Genomic DNA, 20,371 nt, shown 5'->3' on the forward strand with positions numbered 1-20,371 from the left:
CTGATCTGCCTGGGGGATGATGGGAGTTGTGGTCCAACAACATCTGGGAACCCTAGATTTAATGAATGCTAACTTCGTCCTTATCTGTTAGGCAGTCTAGAGGACGTGTGTTAAACTGAAACGCCACACACAGGATCTCATGTTGGGCAAGATCTAAGTGACCTTAACTACGGACGCTTCCTAATCTCTGAACGCTTTGCTGTGTCAGGGATTCTACAGTTGGAGTAGACCACGTAGATCTGCCCACCCTTGGTGCATGTGCTGTGTTGCCAATGCTGGAAATAAATTTCAGTTCCTGTAAGCCACTGCGTGAATTGTAGATACTTGGCTACTGAGCCCTACGTAGTGTGACCCTTCCATCTTGCAGGATAGGTCAAATCTTCAATGCAGCCTCTGCTCTAATGTTGAGCCTCAGCTTCAAGCATTACTTTGAATCGCTTGCTTGCGGCCCCTGAAGTCTGCCTGCGAGTTGGGGGAAGAATCTCTAGTTATTGGACACTTGCATGCAGTTTGCATGTGCAAAGTCAGCTTGATAAAGCTGTAGTTCGGGGGTCCCTGTGTAAACGATGGCTTTCTAAGCAGAAGCCAGCTTTGGGGATGTCTTCTTTCAAAAGATTCCTGCATCCTCTCATAGAACTCTACGGTTCTATGATTCCTGTTGTGTATACACACCTCATGCTGGAGCAAGTTTTGCCGTCCACTTTTCAGCTTCAACCATGACTTATAATTACACATGCAGGATTGATCACTAGGTTCCCCAACATTACCACTGGTTTGCAAGTTGAGCTGAGCGTTTGCCCCAGGATCATTCATTGGCATCTCCAGGTACGGCTAGGAAAAGACTCCCTGCCTCAAGCCTGGGAGAGCTGCTGCCAGTCCAAGCAGACAGCAGCAAGATACAGGATCCCTCTGTCTAAAGCAGATTCCTGCTCCTAAAAAGTTGCTTGCAAAAGAACCATGATTATAACATGCATGCTCATGTATTTAGTGTAGGCAAGGGGGAAAGGAGTGCAGGTCCCCAAGGGTAGCTCCCGATTTGCAAATGATGGTTTGCAGAAACTGTACTGCGTAAGCCATGGTTTGCAGTCAAACTAGCAAAGACTTCCTTTCAGTGGAAAATGCTTCGCTAATATTTGTATGGCACTATTAAAATATTCAAAGTGTTCCATGTGCGCTATGTTGTAAACCTCACAACAGGCTTATAAGGTAGGGCAGACTCATTCTGGCATTGCAGACTGGGATGGGATGAGGCAGCGATTTGGTAATTTTCCTAAGCCAACCTATTGAGCTCGTGGCGAAAGTAAGATTCAAAGAGGCTTGCAGCTTGATTCACAACATGAAATTCAGTATTCACAATTAGCATGAAATTCTTATTAGATCTAAAACACCGCCTTTTTTTTTTTTTTAGCCCTTACAATTGTGGGTTGATTGATTTGCTTGTCTTTCCAAAGAAATCTTTCCCAGTTTATTTCCATCCATAATTGTTCCATAGTTCGCAACTGTTGCTCCTGTGCTATGGCAGTCGTCACCGTACTTGATATCCCACAGAACAATAACAGAGGTTGAGGTGTATTTCTAAGTTCTCTTTAGGCTATCCAGTTGTTAGACTAGTTCCCATCAGCCCCAGCCGAGAATGGCTAAGATTATGGGAGATGCAGACCAAGTTCCCCTTACTATCTATAGAACAGCCTTTTCCAACTAGGAGTCTCCAGATGTTTATTTAGACAACCTGCGCTGGATGGGGCTGATGGGATTTGTGATCTAAAACATCTGGAAGGTTGGGAAAAGGCTGCTTTAAGCAACCTTGGACTCTTCTTTAATGCCTGGAAGGAAAGGTCTGTGTGATCTATAGCTTAATCTGAAAATCCTTTTGGTTCTGTGATCCTTAATCAAGTGGAAGATTGCTTGCCTCAAACGCAGCTGCCCTCTGACCTGCAGAGACTCATAAAGGATGAAGCTAAAATCTGCAGCTGTTTTAACAATCTGTACTATGCCATATAAAGCAATGTTGCAGTGTGCACCTTGCACAACAGTTTCACCTTCAGTTTACATTAAATTTCTTCCCATTTCCATCCTAGTGTTGTTGTTTTTTTAAAAAACCATTCTGTTGCAGAAGTTTTCCTTTATTACTCAGTGCCGTTGTGAGCTGTCTTATGTGTGCTGTCACAGGATTACTCTGTATAATATGGAGAGATGTGGGGTTTGTTTTGCATGGCTGTGACAGGTCAGTACTGAGGAGCTTTTTTAAAAAACCAAAAACCAACAACAACAACCCCTGTATTATTTAGTGACGAATAAAAAAGATCACACACAAGACTTCCAAGTTTTTTTCCAATATGCTATGTAAGGGATGGAGCAACTCTGCTATGAGGAAAGATTGCAGCATTTGGGACTTGTTAGTTCAGAGAACGCGGGTGGGGCTGTGGTCTAAACCACAGAGCCTAGGGCTTGCCGATCAGAAGGTCGGCAGTTCGAATCCGCGCGATGGGGTGAGCTCCCGTTGTTCGGTCCCTGCTCCTGCCAACCTAGCAGTTCAAAAGTATGTCAAAGTGCAAGTAGATAAATAGGTACTACTATGGTGGGAAGGTAAATGGTGTTTCTGTGCGCTGCTCTGGTTTGCCAGAAGCGGCTTAGTCAGGCTGGCCACGTGACCTGGGAAAACTGTCTGTGGACAAACACCGGCTCCCTTGGCCAGTAAAGCGAGATGAGCGCCGCAACCCCAGAGTCGTCTACAACTGGACCTAATGGTCAGGGATACCTTTACGATAGTTCAGAGAAAAGGCAAGTAAGAGGCAACATGATAGAAGTTTTTAAAATTATGCATGGCAAGGAGAAAGTGGATGTTTTCCTCCCTCATAACACTAGAACTTGTGAACATCCAATGAAGCTGAATGCTGGAAGACTGAAGACAGATAAAAGAAAATATTTCTTCATGCAGCGCACAGTTAAAACTATGGAACTCGCTGCCGCAGGAGTCAGGGATGATCACCTACTTGGATAGTTTTAAAAGAGGCTTGGACAAATTAATGGAGGAAGAGGGCTAGCAGTGGCTCCCAGCCACAATGGCTCTACTCTGTCTCCACAGTCGGGGGCAGATATGCTTCTGAATACCAGTTGCTGGAAGTCACAGGAGGGGAGAGTTGCTCTTCTGCTCAGATCCTCCTTGCAGGTTTCCTGCAGGCATTTGACTGGCCACTGTGAGAACAAGATGCTGGACTAGATAAACCATTGGCCTGATCCATCCGGTTTGCCTTCTGTTCTTCTCATGTCCTGCTTGTGGGTTTTGGGGAGGCTCACCAACCCATGTTGCTGGCCGCTGTGGGATGATGGGCTAGATGCGCCTTTGCTCCAATCTGCTTGCTGTTACGTTCTTATGATGCTACTGCGACAATAAGCCATGACGATAATGCAGCCTTGAAACAAGCTTACCAGTGTTACCGTCTGCAAAACATTTCTACCAGCTTGCTGGAATCACTAAAAAGGGATGGAGTGCACTGTCTGTTCTGCAGCAGCCTGCTGTTTCTGTGCTGGGTGCTTGGTGTATATCTTAGGTGCAGAAGAGCAATGGAACCCTGCATCCTTCCTTCATCAACCACCTTATTCATCTGCCTGGAATTCCTTTTTGGATATGGTGTGATCCAGCAGGCTTTTTGTTCTTATATATGTAGCTGTATCAGATCCGAGTCCAAATAATGGCACACACCCCCGCTCTGGGTTTACTCCTTAGCCCTTTTCTTCCCACAAGGTGTCCCACAAGGCAACGGGTACGGATTCTTCCTTGCGGTTTACTCCCAAAGCCTTTCTCACAAATGAGTGTAGCTATAAAGGCACTGGAGGCTTAGGACCAGAGCAGGGCTGTCTTGCCCATAGGCGTTAGGGGTGTGGGACACCGGGCTCTCAGGGGCGCCAGGCTGAGAGTCTGGGGCCCGAGAGGTGAGTCCAGGGAAGAGCCCACCCGTCAGTCGGAGCACCGCGGTGGGCTCTTTTGCTGCGGGCGGCTCTACGCCACGAGTTCAGGGGCGACCGAGGCAGCGAGATGCTGAGGCGGCCGGCTGGCTCTGCCCTCCTGTATGCCTGGGACTGGGGGCGGGCGCTAGGTGGATCTTTGCACCCTGGTGCCGCATATGCTTAAGACAGCCCTGGACCAGAGTTTGCCATCCCCCAGATGGGCTACCTTCCCAGGTCGATGAGCCCCACCTGCCCCTCACTTCCCTCTGCATCTCATGTAGAAACCGCTTTCTTTTTTATATATATAAAATTTTTATTGAATTTTCACAATTTATATAAACACACACAATACACAATACAAACATACAAACACAAAAACAAACATGTATAATTTCAAATCCTTTTTTTCTTAAAACTTATTTCACCGACCTCCTCATACCTCCCCTTTCTGCATTCCAATTTCAAAATTTATTTCAGCAAATCCTCCCCCTTAATTTTATCTAATTATTTCCTTTTCTTTTCCTCTACTTAATCTTTACAGCTGTAATCCACTTACTTTCTATAACCACAACATTTTAGCACTCATTAATTTTACAATATTTCTTAAGATAAATTTTAAATTTCTTCCAATCTTCTTCCGCTGTCTCTTTCCCCTGCTTTCTTGACCGTTGGACCCAATGTTGCTCTTGTACACTCAATCTACCAGAGCCTGTCTTTGCATGCAGGACATGTCCCTAACTCACCGAGGGTTTGAGACCTATACCTGTATCCGATATTAACCTGATGCTTTTGCTTTGTTTCCTTACAAACAAGTAACATTCAAAAGCCAACATTTGCTCTCAGGCTCCCAGTTACAGATAGGTAGCCGTGTTGGTCTGCCATAGTCAAAATAAAAAAAATTCCTTACAGTAGCACCTTAAAGACCAACTAAGTTAGTTCTTGGTATAAGCTTTCGTGTGTATCTGAAGAAGTGTGCATGCACACGAAAGCTTATACCAAGAACTAACTTAGTTGGTCTTTAAGGTGCTACTGTAAGGAATTTTTTTTTAATTTTGTCTCAGGCTCCCAGTCACTGTTTGCTTGGGAGAAACAAGGTACGAGATTTGGGAGCAGTTTGGCCCACTTCCCTTTGTTCCTTCCCTGTAATTGTTGGATACCAGGGTTATGGAGCCTCAGTTGCAGGGGTCAAATGTGGCCTCCAAATCTTTCCACCTGGCCCCCAGAACCCTTCTGCAGGCCACATCCCCGTTTCGCAGCCCGGGTGATTTTGCGTGGCCGGAAAACACGGGATTCTGTGAGATCTAAAGGGAACCCCTGGCAGCTGCATTGTGGACCAACTGTCTTCAAGGGCAGCCCCACGAAGAGAGCACTGCAGTAATCTAGCCTGGAAGTCACCAGGGCACGGAGCCCAATTTATTTTATCTATTTTATTTTTTTAAATTTCTATGCTGCTTCATATTTTTAAGAAAAATCTCAAAGCGGTTTACAGCATATTAAATCAATAAAACAATTGCACTAAAGGCACAGCCCTTTTCCCAATCTGCTTTCACAAAGCATCTCCCCTCTTCATGTGACTCTGCTGTTCTGCGTTGCTTCTGTCACATGACTGTCACAGGACTCTCTGGCTCGCAACATCTCCCTAAAGGCATGGGGGGGAGCAGAAAGAAGAGCCCGTGACTGAGAGGCCCTTGCTCTGATCGCCTTCCTTATTCCCAGTAGATTTTCAGCCTTCCTGCCTCCATTCTCTTCCTTAGACGGTACGAATCCCAGATTTGTATTGCGGAAATATTACTGCGCAATGCCCCCCCTCTTTCATAGATAGACCCGCCCGTTCTCTCCAGGCTGGAGTAGACGAGGGCGAGATCATTTTCCTATTCTAGGGGGTATCAGTGACGATTAGGAGGAGAATGCCTGGAGGCTAACATACGAGGTTCTGGAACTGAGTTTTTTCCGTAGCTGTCCTTTCCACTCTCCCCTCTGTACCTTTGTTCTTCGCGGGGCCTTAATGAAGGCGACTAGATCTCGTTTGCCTCCCCCTTGGAGAGTGGGCCTAATGGTACGCCCCGCTCAGTCAGTGTCAGGCGCTTCGGGCAGGACCAGAAGTCTGGACAGCTGCGCATGCGTATAGAAGGTTGGCGGAAGCGAGGTTTAGAATGTTGTCCCTGGACCCGCGATAGAAGCCGACCTCACTCAGGACTAGGAACTTGGTTTTGCACCTGCGGAGGGAACACAGGGGTAAGGTCTTGGGGGAATGCGTGGGAATGTCAGAGCATGGCTAGGGATGGTCGGTTGGGGGTGTTTCTTTGGATGCGTGTTGAGCTCAAGTTTCCTGCGGAGAGAAGGAGCAAGCATGTTTAGAATTCAAGGCAAGCAGGATGGGGAGTCCCCACTCCAGAATTTATGCATTTTAAAAACTTCCCTGTGCTGCACTTTGGACTAGACTCGCTTGCATTGGCTTATTATGCTGGTAGAAGCGAACAAGCAACCAGAAATAATATTGAAACAGGTCGCAGCTCAACAGAAGAAGAAGAAGAAGAAGAAGAAGAAGAAGAAGAAGAGTTTGGATTTGATATCCCGCCTTTCACTCCCTTTAAGGAGTCTCAAAGCGGCTAACATTCTCCTTTCCCTTCCTCCCTTCCCTTCCCAAACACTCTGTGAGGTGAGTGGGGCTGAGAGACTTCAGAGAAGTGTGACTGGCCCAAGGTCACCCAGCAGCTGCAGGTGGAGGAGCGGAGACGCGAACCCGGTTCCCCAGATTACGAGACTACTGCTCTTAACCACTACACCACACTGGCTCTCAGTGTGAACTGCTCCTGCTCCTGGACAAACAGGCCAAACCTTACGCCAAAGAATAAACGGACATAAATCTGACATCAAGAATCACAAAACAGAGAAACCAGTAGGAGAACACTTCAATCTCCCAGGACATTCTATACAAGATCTCAAAGTAGCTGTTTTACTACAAAGGAATTTCAGAAATAGACTGGAAAGAGAAGCTGCTGAATTGCAACTCATTACCAAACTTAAAACCATGGAGAGACCTGGTCTGAACAGAGGCATTGGATTCTTATCTCATTATACATGACTAAGCCATTTTTCACCTTCTCACCCCTTGCCTTTTCCTGTAAGACCTATTGCAGTCGTTAAGAGTCGTCAACAGGCTCATCTCAGCTATCTGCCAATCTCCCATTCCCACCACCCTTCTGAGTAATACCCCTCCCCACCTTCTCACTATATAGAAGGATCTGGCAACTTCTGTTTCAGTGTATCTGAAGAAGTGTGCATGCACACGAAAGCTCATACCAAGAACTAACTTAGTTGGTCTTTAAGGTGCTACTGGAAGGAATTTTTTAATTTTGACTATGGCAGACCAACACGGCTACCTATCTGTAACTGCTCCTGCCTAGCTGCCCAAGGGGAGGAAACACACGAAGGGGGGTTGGGAAGAGCTAAGGGGTGAGAAGAAGAGCTCAAGTCTTGGGGGAAGACTTGCTGGATTGTCAGCTGAGAGGTGCCTGGTGCTATAGCTAGCTAGCTATAAAGCTCTTTGACTGCAGTTTTTAGATTACCTATTTAAGCAATGCAGTTTCATTTTGTACTGGAAGGCAGTGTTGCGTAGGAGTTGCAGGGTTGGGCAAGGACTGGGGAGATGAGGGTTCGAGTCCTTGCTCAGATGTGTAACTTACAGCTGACCTTAGGATCAACTCCTCTGTTCCAGCTTCCTTCACAGGGTTGTTGTGAAGAGGAAATGGAGGCGGGGGAATCATGTACAGTGGTACCTCCGGTTACATACGCTTTAGGTTACATACGCTTCAGGTTACCCACTCCACTAAGCCAGAAATAGTGCTTCAGGTTAAGAACTTTGCTTCAGGATAAGAACAGAAATCAGGCTCCGGCGGCGCAGCAGCAGCAGCAGGAGGCCCCATTAGCTAAAGTGGTGCTTCAGGTTAAGAACAGTTTCAGGTTAAGAACAGACCTCCGGAATGAATTAAGTACTTAACCCGAGGTACCACTGTATACCATCTTGATATCAATTTATGTGAGTTCACCCCACTCCACTATCAAGGAGCTTTGCCTGTTATGTTTTCATGTGGGCAGCTGCCTTATTCCTTGTAGAAAGGCAGGATATAAATATTAGAAAATAATATATTAAATATAGGGCATACTAGGGGACGGTTTGCCAGTTTTTCAGGGAGCAGAGTGCGGAAAATGCTGCTCTTTGCTCCTCCAGGAATGCGAGTGGATTCTTTTTGGAGGCACTGTGTTCGAGACCTGCGCCTCTCTCTTGATTTTCCAGGGATTCCTGCCGGGGAGTCGCAATGAACGCCATCGTTGTGCTTTGCCACTTTTGTGAGCTGCACGGGCCTCGCACCCTCTTTTGCACGGAGGTCTTGCACTCGCCTCTTCCGCAAGGGGCGGGCAGCGGAGACAGCCCCGGGCAGAGTGAGCAGGCAGAAGAGGAGGAAGGAGGCATTCAGATGAGCAGCAGGATCCGGTCGCACAGCCCGGCGGAAGGTGCCAGCGCAGACTCCAGCAGCCCAGGGCCCAAGAAGTCCGACATGTGCGAGGCGAGTAGATTTGAGACCGTGAGCTGCTCTTGCACCAGAATGGAAGTGTCTTGCCTGTCAGTGGAAGACTGTGTGTCTTCACCTTCAAGCACTGTGGTATTTACCCCCGTGCAAATACTTGGAGGATTTGTTGCTATTATTTATTAAATTTATTGGTCATTCTTTAACCATAGTAACTCAATAGTGACTCAGAATGGAGAAATAAGCAAACTCATATTTTGATTTTTTCCCCAAAAGATATTTATTAAAGTTTTTAAAATATAACAATGAAAATGAAAAATAAAAAAACCAAAATACAAAATACAACATAAAAACAGTTAAAAAACCAATAAATTTCCATAACATATCTTCCTTACGCTTATTTCCCCAGACCTCCTCATACCTCCCTTCTTTGTAAAGGTAAAGGTAAAGGTAAAGGTACCCCTGCCCGTACGGGCCAGTCTTGACAGACTCTAGGGTTGTGCGCCCATCTCACTCAAGAGGCCGGGGGCCAGCGCTGTCCGGAGACACTTCCAGGTCACGTGGCCAGCGTGACATCGCTGCTCTGGCGAGCCAGAGCCGCACATGGAAACGCCGTTTACCTTCCCGCTAGTAAGCGGTCCCTATTTATCTACTTGCACCTGGGAGTGCTTTCGAACTGCTAGGTTGGCAGGCGCTGGGACCGAACAACGGGAGCGCACCCCGCCGCGGGGATTCGAACCGCCGACCTTTCGATCGGCAAGCCCTAGGTGCTGAGGCTTTTACCCACAGCGCCACCCGCGTACCAAAATACAAAATACAACATAAAAACAGTTAAAAAACCAATAAATTTCCATAACATATCTTCCTTACGCTTATTTCCCCAGACCTCCTCATACCTCCCTTCTTTGTATTCCACTTCAATTTGTTAGTTCAGCAAATCCTTACCATTAAGCTTTTACCCATTTGTAAACCTTTTTTTCGTATCTCCTAAAGCATTACAGCTGGAAACCCCTTAGTTTCTATCCAACATCCTTCTAGCATTCATTAATTTTACAATATTTCTGTAAATAGTCTTTAAATTTCTTCCAGTCTTCTTTCCCCAACTCTTCTCCCTGGTCTCGGATTCTGCCAGTCATTTCTGCCAATTCCATGTAGTCGATCCCCTTCATCTGCCATTCTTCCAGAGTGGGTAATTCTTGTGTCTTCCAGTACTTTGCAATGAGTATTCTTGCTGCTGTTGTAGCATACATAAAAAAAATTCTGTCCTTCTTTGGCACCAATTGGCCGACAATGCCCAGGAGAAAGGCCTCTGGTTTCTTCAGGAAGGTATATTTAAATACCTTTTTCAGTTCATTATATATCATTTCCCAGAAAGCCTTAATCTTTGGGCACGTCCACCAAAGGTGAAAGCAAACTCATATTTTGAAACCAGCATTGAAAAACAAAAGCAAAAGACAATTCTGCTTTTATAAAGCTGGATTATAATAAGGTTGTCATAATAATAGCTTTTGTTTTGCAAAATCTCCCCCCCCAATGTTTATTTACCTATTTTTTAGGAAAATCGCCAAAAAAATCAACACTTCCGATATGGGCTGCCATACGCCTGGATATTTTTGCCATTTTCTGAAAATTCCACCCGGACACCATTTTTGACAGATGAATCCTGGCTATGTCCTAGAAATTCCTGATGTATGGCAGCTTAGATTATAACATCCCACCCACCATAGATACAGTATGTTTCGCTCCATAAGATGCACTTTTCCCCTCCTAAAAACTAAGGGGCAGTGTGTGTGTGTGTGTGTGTGTGTGTGTGTGTGTGTGTGATGGAGCAAATGCAGGCGGGAAAAGCCCCCAAGAGCCACACACACACACTGATGAAGGCTCCCCTTGCGTGGGAGAGGCTGCACACGGCTATCCCATAAGCCAGGACAGTAAGCAGGATCGCTGTGCAGGCTTCTGGGATTCAGAATATTTTTTTTCTTGTTTTCCTCTTTCAAAAACTTGGTGCGTCTTATGGTCTGGTGCGTCTTATAGAGCGAAAAATATGGTGATTGAAAGCTAAAGGCCTGGTGGGAAATAAATGTTTCTGCCTAAAGATCTGCAGTGATGGTGCCAGGAGGGCCTCCCTGGGAAGAGTATTCCACAAGCAGGGAGCCACCACCGAAAAGGCCTGTTCTCGTGTTTCTACCCTCCGGACCTCCTAAGAAGGGGGCATGTGGAAAAGGGCCTCAGATGATGATTGCAAGGGCTGGGTCAGTTCATATGGGGAGAGATGGTCCTTGCAGTATTGGGGTCCATAAGGCTGTATAGGTGAAAAACCAACACTTTGAATTGGGCCCGGAAACTAATTTGCACCCCATGATATATCCTTTGTGACACAAATGGATTTCTTATACCCTTATCGTGTCTAGATCAGGAGTGGGGACCTTCCTCAGCTGAAGGGCCGCATTCCCTCACAAATGACTTTCTGGGGGCCACGTGCAAGGCAAAAGGACCACAGCCTGGGACCCTTGTTCCTACAGGACCGCCTCTCCCGATATGCCCTACGGAAGACCTTAAGGTCCATAAATAGCAACACCCTAGATGTCCTGGGCCCCAAGGAAGCCAGATTAACTTCAGCCAGAGCCAGGGCCTTTTCAACACTGGCTCCAGCCTGGTGGAACTGTCTGTCTCATGAGACCAGGGCCCTGCGGGATCTGATTTCTTTCCGCAGGGCCTATATGACAGAGTTGTTCCACCTGGCCTTTGGCTTGGAATCAGTTGGATTCTCTCCCCCTTTTTCTTTTTCTTTTTTCCTTTCTTCTTCTGTGATGGAACTCCTATTTGGGGACTTCCCTGGCTTTTTTCTGGCCCATGTAGGACCAGTCTGGATAGTTAGCCTTGGCGAAGACTTGACGTTTTCATCCCCAAAAAAGTTTTTGATTGAGTTTCGACTGAAATGAGGCTGCATTTTAATGTTGTATTTTAATCTTGTTTTTAAGCTGTATTTCAATCAATTGTTTTTATATTTGGTGTTAGCCGCCCTGAGCCTGGTCTTGGCTGGGGAGGGCGGGGTATAAATAATAATAATAATAATAATAATAATAATAATAATAATAATTATTATTATTATTATTATTATTATTATTAAAAGTGGATGGAGCTTTGTGCTTGATTCTTGCCTTGTGAACGGGCACTATATTCCAGCCATGTAAAAGTCGAGGGGTTCCTTCCTCCACTTCTCTAACCAGGGAAACAAGACCCATTGTCGCAGCTCAAGGTTCTTAGGCTCCTTTAAATGGGCTGCAGCTATTATGGGAAACCATCTAAGAGGCTCCTCACCACCCCTTACCTAAAGAAGGAAATAGATTTCCTTGTGGTGTTCCAACAGTGTCAGTCTTCAGGACTTACTCCCCCCCCCCCCCCCGGTATAGATAAGCAGAAAAAAGGAAAAGGAGTCTTCTTACCAGTTAGAAACTTTAATAATCACAGCGAGAGAACAAAGAACACATCTTCTAGAATGGGGGTGCTCCCAATTAAGGATTACACCCCCTTAATCTACGTCACTTGTAATCTGAGCTCGTACCCTCTGTGCTTTCTGTTCTGCCATTTTCTGAGCTCTCCGTGACTTTGGAGAAGGGGGTGTCAATGCTGCCCAGAGACTGTGAATCTGTTAACCCTCTCTCTTCCAATGTCTCTTCTCCTAGCTGTTCCCCATCCAGTATTTCCCAGCTACTGCCTTCTGATCTGTGTCCCTCTGCAAGCCGCTGTTCTAAATCTATACTGTCCTCCTGCTCCTGGGAGTACTCGGGATCAGGAGCAGGGGGAGGGGGAGGCTCCCACCATTCCTCCTCAGTGCAGTCCTCCTCAGCATGGTCCCTGACATACACTAACTCCGGCTTCTCTTTCCGCCACCAGGGGTGCCGCTCTCTGCCTGCAGGGCACCCAGGCTACGTCAGCCATGACAAAGAGACCTCCATCAAATACGTCAGCCACCAGCACCCAAACCACCCCCAGCTCTTCAGCATCGTGCGCCAGGCCTGCGTCCGCAGCCTCAGCTGTGAGGTGAGCCACATACCATGCAAATAATTGCCAGAAGCACCCTCTGGCTTAACATTCGTGCATTATTTGTATTTTAATGAACCAAACAGAGTGGAAGATTCTGAGTTATGAGAGTATGTATGAACTTGAAGAGTGCTTAGCTTTTTTTAAAAAAAGTTGCTGTTTTGTTAAGTTGTTAATATTGTTTTACAGATTATAAATGCCGTATTGATTTGTTAATCATATAATACGACTTTTGTTGTAATGGTGATGTTTATTTTATTTTTCAGTTGCTGTTTTATAGATGGTAATTGTCGGATTGGTGATTTGTTCATTATTTTATATGATTTATGCCGTATTTGTGATGTTCTGTTCTGGTTTAGTAAAGGTAAAGGTAAAGGGACCCCTGACCATTAGGTCCAGTCGTGGCCGACTCTGGGGTTGCAGCGCTCATCTCGCTTTATTGGCCAAGGGAGATGGCGTACAGCTTCTGGGTCATGTGGCCAGCATGACTAAGCCGCTTCTGGTGAACCAGAGCAGCGCATGGAAACGCCATTTACCTTCCCGCTGGAGTGGTACCTATTGATCTACTTGCACTTTGACGTGCTTTTGAACTGCTAGGTTGGCAGGAACAGGGACCGAGCAACGGGAACTCACCTCGTCATGGGGATTCGAACCGCTGACCTTCTGATCGGCAAGTCCTAGGCTCTGTGGTTTAACCCACAGCGCCACCCGCGTCCCTCTGTTCTGGTTTGCCATTTGTTATTTATTGTTTGTACTGTAAACTGCTTTGGGATTCATTTGAATGAAAGCGGCCTAGAAATACATTGAATCAAATCAAATCTCCCTCGCACACTATTTGGGGAAGGGATCAGTGGTCGAGCACCTGTTCACTGCATGAATAAATATATTCTTTTATCTGTCCAAAGTCTTCTTTGAATGTTCTCAAGTTCTAGTGTTATGAAGGAGAAAGGGAAAAAATCTACTTTCTCCTTACCGTGTATAATTTTAAAAACTTTTATCATGTCGCCTCTTATTCGCCTTTTCTCTGAACTGAAAAGTCCCAAACGCTGCAAGCTCTCTCCCCCATGAACTTGCCTGGTCCTCTTGCCCTGGTTGGTAGCCATCACTGTCTCCTGTGGCAGGGAGTTCCACAGATGAACCGCACTGCATAAACAAGTACCGTATTGGCCCAAATATAAGCCGTGCCCGCAAGTAAGCCGCACCTTTAAAATTCGGCAGCTTGGGACTTCCGGGTTAGCGCCTCCGGCAATGGCGGATTTCCTCTGATTGGGAGGAATCTGCTCCGTGGAAATTAGGGTCTGGACCACCACGGTGAGGCGGAGACCCATTAAAAACCACAGGCGAGAGAAGCCTGTGGACGTGGGATTCGGCTGGCACCTTTTGCGCCTCCCCTACTCGCGGGGAAACCCGGTTTCGGGGATCCGGAGCGACGTGGGGTGAGCGGCGCGGTGCTTCAAATCGACTGCTTCTTTCACGGAGTGAAGCCGCATTGCTGTTGCCGGAGAGCGCTGACTTTTTCCTGTGGACAATTGGATTCTAAACAACTACCCGTGAGTAGAATGGAAAATTGGATCTCTAAATATCTTAATTTGGTATTGAAAGGGGAAGGTTCCAAACAGGACGTCCGCCTTCCTTTTTTGTAAATAGATTGAAGCAAAGACGTTGCAAGCTAAAGCCTGGAAAGTCTTTTGTAAAGGATTAAATTTCTAAACCCCCCTTGGAAGCAGGAGAAGAAGGGGAAAATTTTAGATCATTCAAGCCTGCAGGAGAGAGAGTGAAGAAAGATAAATTACCACCGTTTCGAACCTGGGAAAGGGCTGCCAGTAAGATTGACGTTTTGGGAAAGTTCATTGACTATGAATAAAACGTATGTTGACAGATTGTTAAACAAGAGAAATATATTGTTTCCATTGTTTCCTTTTGCACTTAAAAAGGAGTAAAAAAATAACTGAAAATCGAAACTAACTTTGTTGCTGGATCTGCGCTTAAAAGGATGGATACAAATAGAAATTGTTTCCTTTAGAGGGAGCTTTTGAAACTGTTGCAGGAGTGGAGCTGGGGAATTTTCCAGCTGTAGAGATTAAAGACCGTGAGATTCAGAGATCGACCTTGGACAAGAATGTTGACAGAAGAAGCCTTGGTGATTGCATTTTGCAAGACAAGTGCTCTATTGGAACAGCTTCATGAGAAGACGGACGTGATGATTATTAAAATTGACAATTTGGGCCAAAAAATGACTGATTTGGGACTAAAAGTGAATACCTATGCAGAAACTACTCAGGATTTGATTCAGGAATCTGTTTTAACATGGCAAGCTGTGGAGAAGACGAAGGAGAAAGTTGTTGTTGAATCTCAAGTAATTCAAGTGGAGAGAGCCCCGGCCTCACAGAGGCAATTTGATGAACATAAGCTGTTGCCTTTCACGATCGAATATAGAGAATGCCAGATTTGGTGGGATGGAGCCCCGCTTGGATTGGAGAAGGAAAGTTGGATAGATCCTCTTATGCAGGGATGTTCTGGCCTTTGGGATTTGGATTTGGGTGCTCTGAAATATCTTTCGGACTTTAGTTCTGACTATGGAGAATGGGCTGACCTGTCGAGAAGGAATAAGGACATTGTTAGGTTGGAGTTTCCCCGAGATCTATTCCTCAGTGCCAAAGGAAGGAAATTAAGAACAAGATCAGCAGAAGATAAAGTAAAGTGCATTTATAAATATGAAGAAGATCTGCAGAAGGGACATGGAAAAGAGTTAAGAGCCTCGGACAGAAGGTCACCAGGTTGATGGACCATATGGAATGGATAGAAAGGACTGACAGAATCCGAGACCAGGGAGAAGAGACGGTGGAAGAAGATTGGAAAAAAAAGTTTAAAAAAAAATTATTTAGAGAAATGTTGCAAAATTAATGAGTGTTAGGAAAATGTTGGAATGAAATTATATGGCTTTAGTAGAAATGTTATAAGGAGTTAAATATAAATAAGTTTTAGGGTTTTAATGGTAAGATAAGGTTAAAATAAATTAAGATAACTAAATAATAGAAAACAGTGAAAGATGGAAAGGATTTGCTGAAATAATTAATAACTAGAACACAAAAAGGGAGGTGTGAGGAGGTTGATGAAACAAGCTAATGAAAGATAAAAATATGGAAATATTGGATGTGTTTTTAATTGTTTTTGCTTTTGTTTTTGTTTTGATGTATTGTGTCTTTTGCTTTTTTAAATGTACTGTAATGTATTGATTTGTATTGTTTATTTTTTCTCTTTTCTTTTTTCTTTTTCTCTTTAATTCTTAAACTTTTAATAAATATTATTTAAAAAAAAATTCGGCAGCTTGGGGGAGGCTTGGGAGCCACGGACGGGATGGGCGCAGTTGCCCCGCACTCCCGGGCTGTTCTCGGGGGGGGGGGCTGCCACACTTTAACTTTTCATGATAGGAATTTGGGGGAAAAGAAATAGAAAGGAATATAAGCTCTTTTTATATGCAATAACAGCAGCAAGAATATTACTGGCCCAAAAATGGAAGCAAGAAGAATTACCTACGATTGAAGAATGGAGGATGAAGTTATAATGGACTATGCAGAATTAGATAAACTAACAGGAAGGATTCGAAACCGGCGGGACCAGAAATTCACGGAAGACTGGAGTAAATTTACAGACTATTTGAAAAGTATTTGTAAAGATCAGACTACATTTGTAGGTTTGCAAGAAGTTTTGTGAGGAGTATTATTGGAAGTATTGCAAAAATGGAGAAGGGGAAGGATGATTTGTTAAGAGATGTAAAGGCAATATAAAGTTAAGAAATGCATAAGAAGTGGTTAAAACGGTGGATCATCAGAGGTGCTGATGGAAGTCTAAAAAGATTGTATAAGTGATAAGTTTTGTGGTACATTTTATAATTTATATGTTGAAATCAATTTTTTAAAAAAAGGAATTTGGAGGAAAACTGCGGCTTATATTCGGGCCAAAACAGTACTTCCTTCTATGTCTCCTGAATTTTCCAGCGCTCAGCTCCACTGCATGTCCGCGGGTTCTAGTGTTAGTTTGATCTCGTTTCCAGGTCTGCCCGGGACGCGAAGGCCCCATCTTCTTTGGCGACGAGCAGCACGGCTTCGTCTTCAGCCACACCTTCTTCATCAAAGACAGCTTGGCGCGCGGCTTCCAGCGCTGGTATAGCATCATTGCCATCATGATGGACCGCATCTACCTCATAAACTCCTGGCCTTTCCTGCTGGGCAAAGTCAGAGGCATCATTGACGAGCTTCAGGGCAAAGCACTCAAGGTGAGAGTGAGCTTGGGGGTTGCAGCTGTTTCTCCCAAATATTTTTCATTGAATTTTTAAAATACCATTTTTATTAAATCTCCAAAAATCCTCCAAAACATTTATCGTCATATACAAATCCCTTTCCCCCCCAACATAACTTCCTTGTCTTCTCACCCCTCCATTCCTGGTGTTTGTTTTTAATTTCTTTAATAATAATAATAATAATTTGAATTTTTTTTATACCCTTCCCATGTAGCTGGGTTTCCCCAGCCACCCTGGGCAGCTTACAGCATATATACAAACATAATTTTTATTAGCTGTTTTACAATACACGTGTTTTTATTATCTAAACTTCACTATCGTTGGTTCTTTCTGTAATCCACTGCTAATATATTTATTTATTTATTCAAGATTTTCTTGATTTGCAATAGTGTGTGCAATGTCTCTCTCTCTCGTATTCCCCCCCCCCATGTAACATTTTTACAAATCAGTTTCATTTGTTGAGACATTAGGAAGAAAAGGGGGAAAGAGGTGGAGGGGGGGGAAGATGGGTGGGGGTGGGGTCGGGTGGCGATGTTTCTATTTTACTTACTATATGTAGGGTTTGGTGTCAGCGTTGCTTGTGCAGGTTCTTTGCTGTTCACTTGTGTTCCTTTGGTGGTGAGAGAGGTTGGGGTTGGCCTGGGGTGTGGCTGTTCATTTGTGGTTGGCTGTGGTGGTCTTTGTTTTTGTGTGTGAGCGTTTTGGATCAGGTTAGCCATATTGATTTGTATGCTGTTGGTGGGGTTTTGTCATTATCTTGTTGGGCTGCGTGTGTGATAAAGGGGAGCCATACGGGGGGGGGGGGTGAAGGTGTCTTCTTCTATTTGTCCCTGTGCCAGTTTCAGTTTATTGGTTAATTTTTCTAGTAAGGCTGGTTCCCATGCTATTTGGTACCATTGGTCCATGCTTACTCCTGACAGCTCTCTCCAGTGTCTGGCTATGATGTTTCTGGTTGCTGAGAGTAGGTGGTTTATGAGTTCTTTGTGGTGTAAGTCTTGGAAGATGTTTAGTAAGGCCAATTCTGGGGTGGTTTCTAATACTTTGCTTGGTTATTTTACTTATTTCTCGTATGGTTGTTGTCCAGAATAGTTGGATATTGGGGCACTTCCACCGCATGTGGAGGTATGTGCCTCACTGTTAATATTTTAAATCTTGCCCGCAACTTCATGTATGGGTGATACAGTGGTGCCTCGCAAGACGAAAAGAATCCGTTCTGTGATTCTCTTCGTCTAGCGGTTTTTTCGTCTTGCGAAGCAAGCCCATTGACGGATTAGCGCTATTAGCGGCTTATCGGCTTATCGGATCAGCCGATAAGCGGCTTAGCGGCTTAGAAAAAGGGGGGAGAAGGAAACATTTTCTTGCGAAGCAAGCCCATAGGAGATTCGTTTTGCGAAGCACCTCCAAAACGGAAAACTCTTTCGTCTAGTGAGTTTTCCATCTTGCGAGGCATTCGTCTTGCAGGGCACCACTGTACTTTGATATCACTGGGCTCCATCAATTGAATTTTAATAAGGAGAACCAGGTTGCTGAAAAGAGAAATGGAAGAAAAATTAGTTTCAGAAAAGGGAGAAGTTGTCACAATTGCCGAAAAAGGGAGTCATAGCATCATGGAATTGTAGAGTTAGCTACAGTAGAGCCCAATGCTCATCTAGTCCAACCCCCTGCAATGCAGGAATCTCAGCTAAAGCATCCAGGACAGATGACCACCCAACCTCTGCCTTAAAACCTCCAAGGAAGGAGAGCCCACCACTTCCTGAGGGAGACCGTTCCACTGTCGAGTAGCTATTACTGCCTGAAAGTTCTTCCTGATGTTTAGCTAGAATCTCCTTTCTTGTAACTTGAAGCCACTGATTCGAATCCTACCCTCCAGAGTAGGAGAAAACAAGCTTGTTCCCTCTTCCGTGTGACAGCCCTTGAGATATTTGAAGATGGCTACCCTATCTGCTCTTGGTCTCCTCTTTTCCAGGCTAAACAGACCCAGCTCCTTCAACTGTGCCTCATAAGGCTTGGTCTAGGATATAGCTATACTGAGGGCCTTTTTGGTGCCTGCTCCCAGACTTTGGAACTCCTGCCCTAGAGAGATTTGACTGGCTCCCTCTCTGTTGTCCTTCGAAGACTTTCTCATTCCAACGTGCTTTTGGGAACTGAGTCAATAATAAAAGAGACCAAGAGGGAAAGGATGCGTGGTCTGGAATTACAAAAGGGTTCAGTGCTACCTTAAAAGCCAAGGTTCAAGGATAGACATCTGTCTGAGTCTGGAATAACCTTGTGAAGTGAAAGGATAAGACAGAGGGATTTATATCTGGATGCTAGGATAGAGATGATCAGGAAAACAGGAAGACACAATGAGAGGCAAAGGAGGTGCTGTGGGATTGGTGGAAGTCAATGTTTGTTTTTCTTTTTAGTGTTTATGTTATTAACTTGTAAGATATGGATTTGTTTTTTGTTTTTTTGAATGTCGGTTTTTGTGTTTTGTGTATTGTTATTTTTCGTGTTGTTGTGTGGAAAATACTAATAAAATTTATTTAAAAACAAAGCAAAGCAAAAGGATTCAGTGCATTTTCATTCTGTTTCTAAATATAATTTTTAAATTAGCTTTCCAAATTATTACAAATCCGTCCAAATTAAATACAATTTCTTTAAATCAGGTTTCCCACTCTGTTGCAAACATATGTCTGTTTCTTCCTCCTATTGCCACATCTTCTCTTCTTTAATTTCCATTCCCTCCATTACTAAGTTGTTGTCCAGTTTGACAGCAAGGCATAATTTCCTCCTCACAGGCAGTGCACTTTCATTCTTGCTCGTCTGTCCTGCAGGTCTTTGAAGCTGAGCAGTACGGATGCCCCCAGCGGGCGCAGCGCATGAACACAGCCTTTACGCCTTTCCTGCACCAGCGGAACGGAAACGCGGCTCGTTCCCTCACCTCTCTGACGAACGACGAAAACCTGTGGGCCTGTCTCCACACGTCCTTTGCTTGGTAACCCACATTGTGTGTCTCTCAAGTACAGTGCTGGATTTACGTATAAGCTAAACAAGCTGTAGCTTAGGGCCCCACTTTCTTGCGGCCCCCCAAAAAATTTAAAGGGAAAAAAAATTGGATGTGCATTTCCAAAATACAAGATAAAAAACAAATAAAGTAAAACCTATATACAGCAACAGTGTTTTGTGTTGTTTCAGCTCCTATGATGTAAGTCATGGGCCCCGCCTGCTATCCTGCTCCTTAAAATATAATTGGTTTGCTCCTTTCTATATATAGGGTGCCTACATTCTGCAAGGACTGGTTGCACGGCAACATGGGCAAATGGCTTTAGATACCTAGAAGGTCCATAAATTACCATAGGGCAAATATTCAACACAAAAACAGCGACAATTTGTTGTTGACAAAGGACAGCGGACACATAAGGGGCCCCATTACCTTCAGTAGCTTAGGGCCTCATCAACGCTAAATCCAGCCCTGCTCACGTAGCACAACAGCCGTGCTTAACTGCCAAGGAAAGATCTTAGTTGAATATTCAACTTCCTTGGATTCTGTTGCATTGATTAAGTCTCA

General features: G+C 44.7%; 1 protein-coding gene and 2 long non-coding RNA genes across 4 annotated transcripts in view; 2 read left to right on the forward strand and 1 right to left on the reverse strand.

The window, feature by feature from the left end:
* The window catches only part of LOC309519151, a 289,434-nt gene that overhangs the window by 69,311 nt on the left and 199,752 nt on the right, over positions 1-20,371 (forward strand). The gene's annotated exons all lie outside the window — the stretch shown is intronic.
* Positions 5,361-6,040, reverse strand: LOC309519188. The gene is made up of 2 exons (XR_014213736.1): positions 5,932-6,040; positions 5,361-5,587 (listed from the first exon to the last, which is right to left on the reverse strand). It is a non-coding gene; the product is annotated as an uncharacterized lncRNA (long non-coding RNA).
* FLCN (folliculin) overlaps positions 6,046-20,371 on the forward strand; it is a 28,849-nt gene continuing 14,523 nt past the window's right edge. Inside the window, exons 1-5 of one of the 2 annotated variants that reach the window (XM_082199760.1) lie at positions 6,046-6,183; positions 8,246-8,516; positions 12,375-12,521; positions 16,576-16,797; positions 19,638-19,798. In XM_082199760.1, coding sequence (XP_082055886.1) covers positions 8,268-8,516; positions 12,375-12,521; positions 16,576-16,797; positions 19,638-19,798 — 779 coding nt within the window. In that variant the 5' untranslated portion in view covers positions 6,046-6,183; positions 8,246-8,267. Of the gene's footprint in view, positions 6,184-8,245; positions 8,517-11,892; positions 12,522-16,575; positions 16,798-19,637; positions 19,799-20,371 lie in introns of those variants that run through there. The other variant, XM_082199759.1, reaches the window with a different exon arrangement.

Source organism: Podarcis vaucheri (assembly GCF_965113315.1).
Source record: "Podarcis vaucheri genome assembly, chromosome: 14".
Classification (NCBI taxonomy): Eukaryota; Metazoa; Chordata; class Lepidosauria; order Squamata; family Lacertidae; genus Podarcis; species Podarcis vaucheri.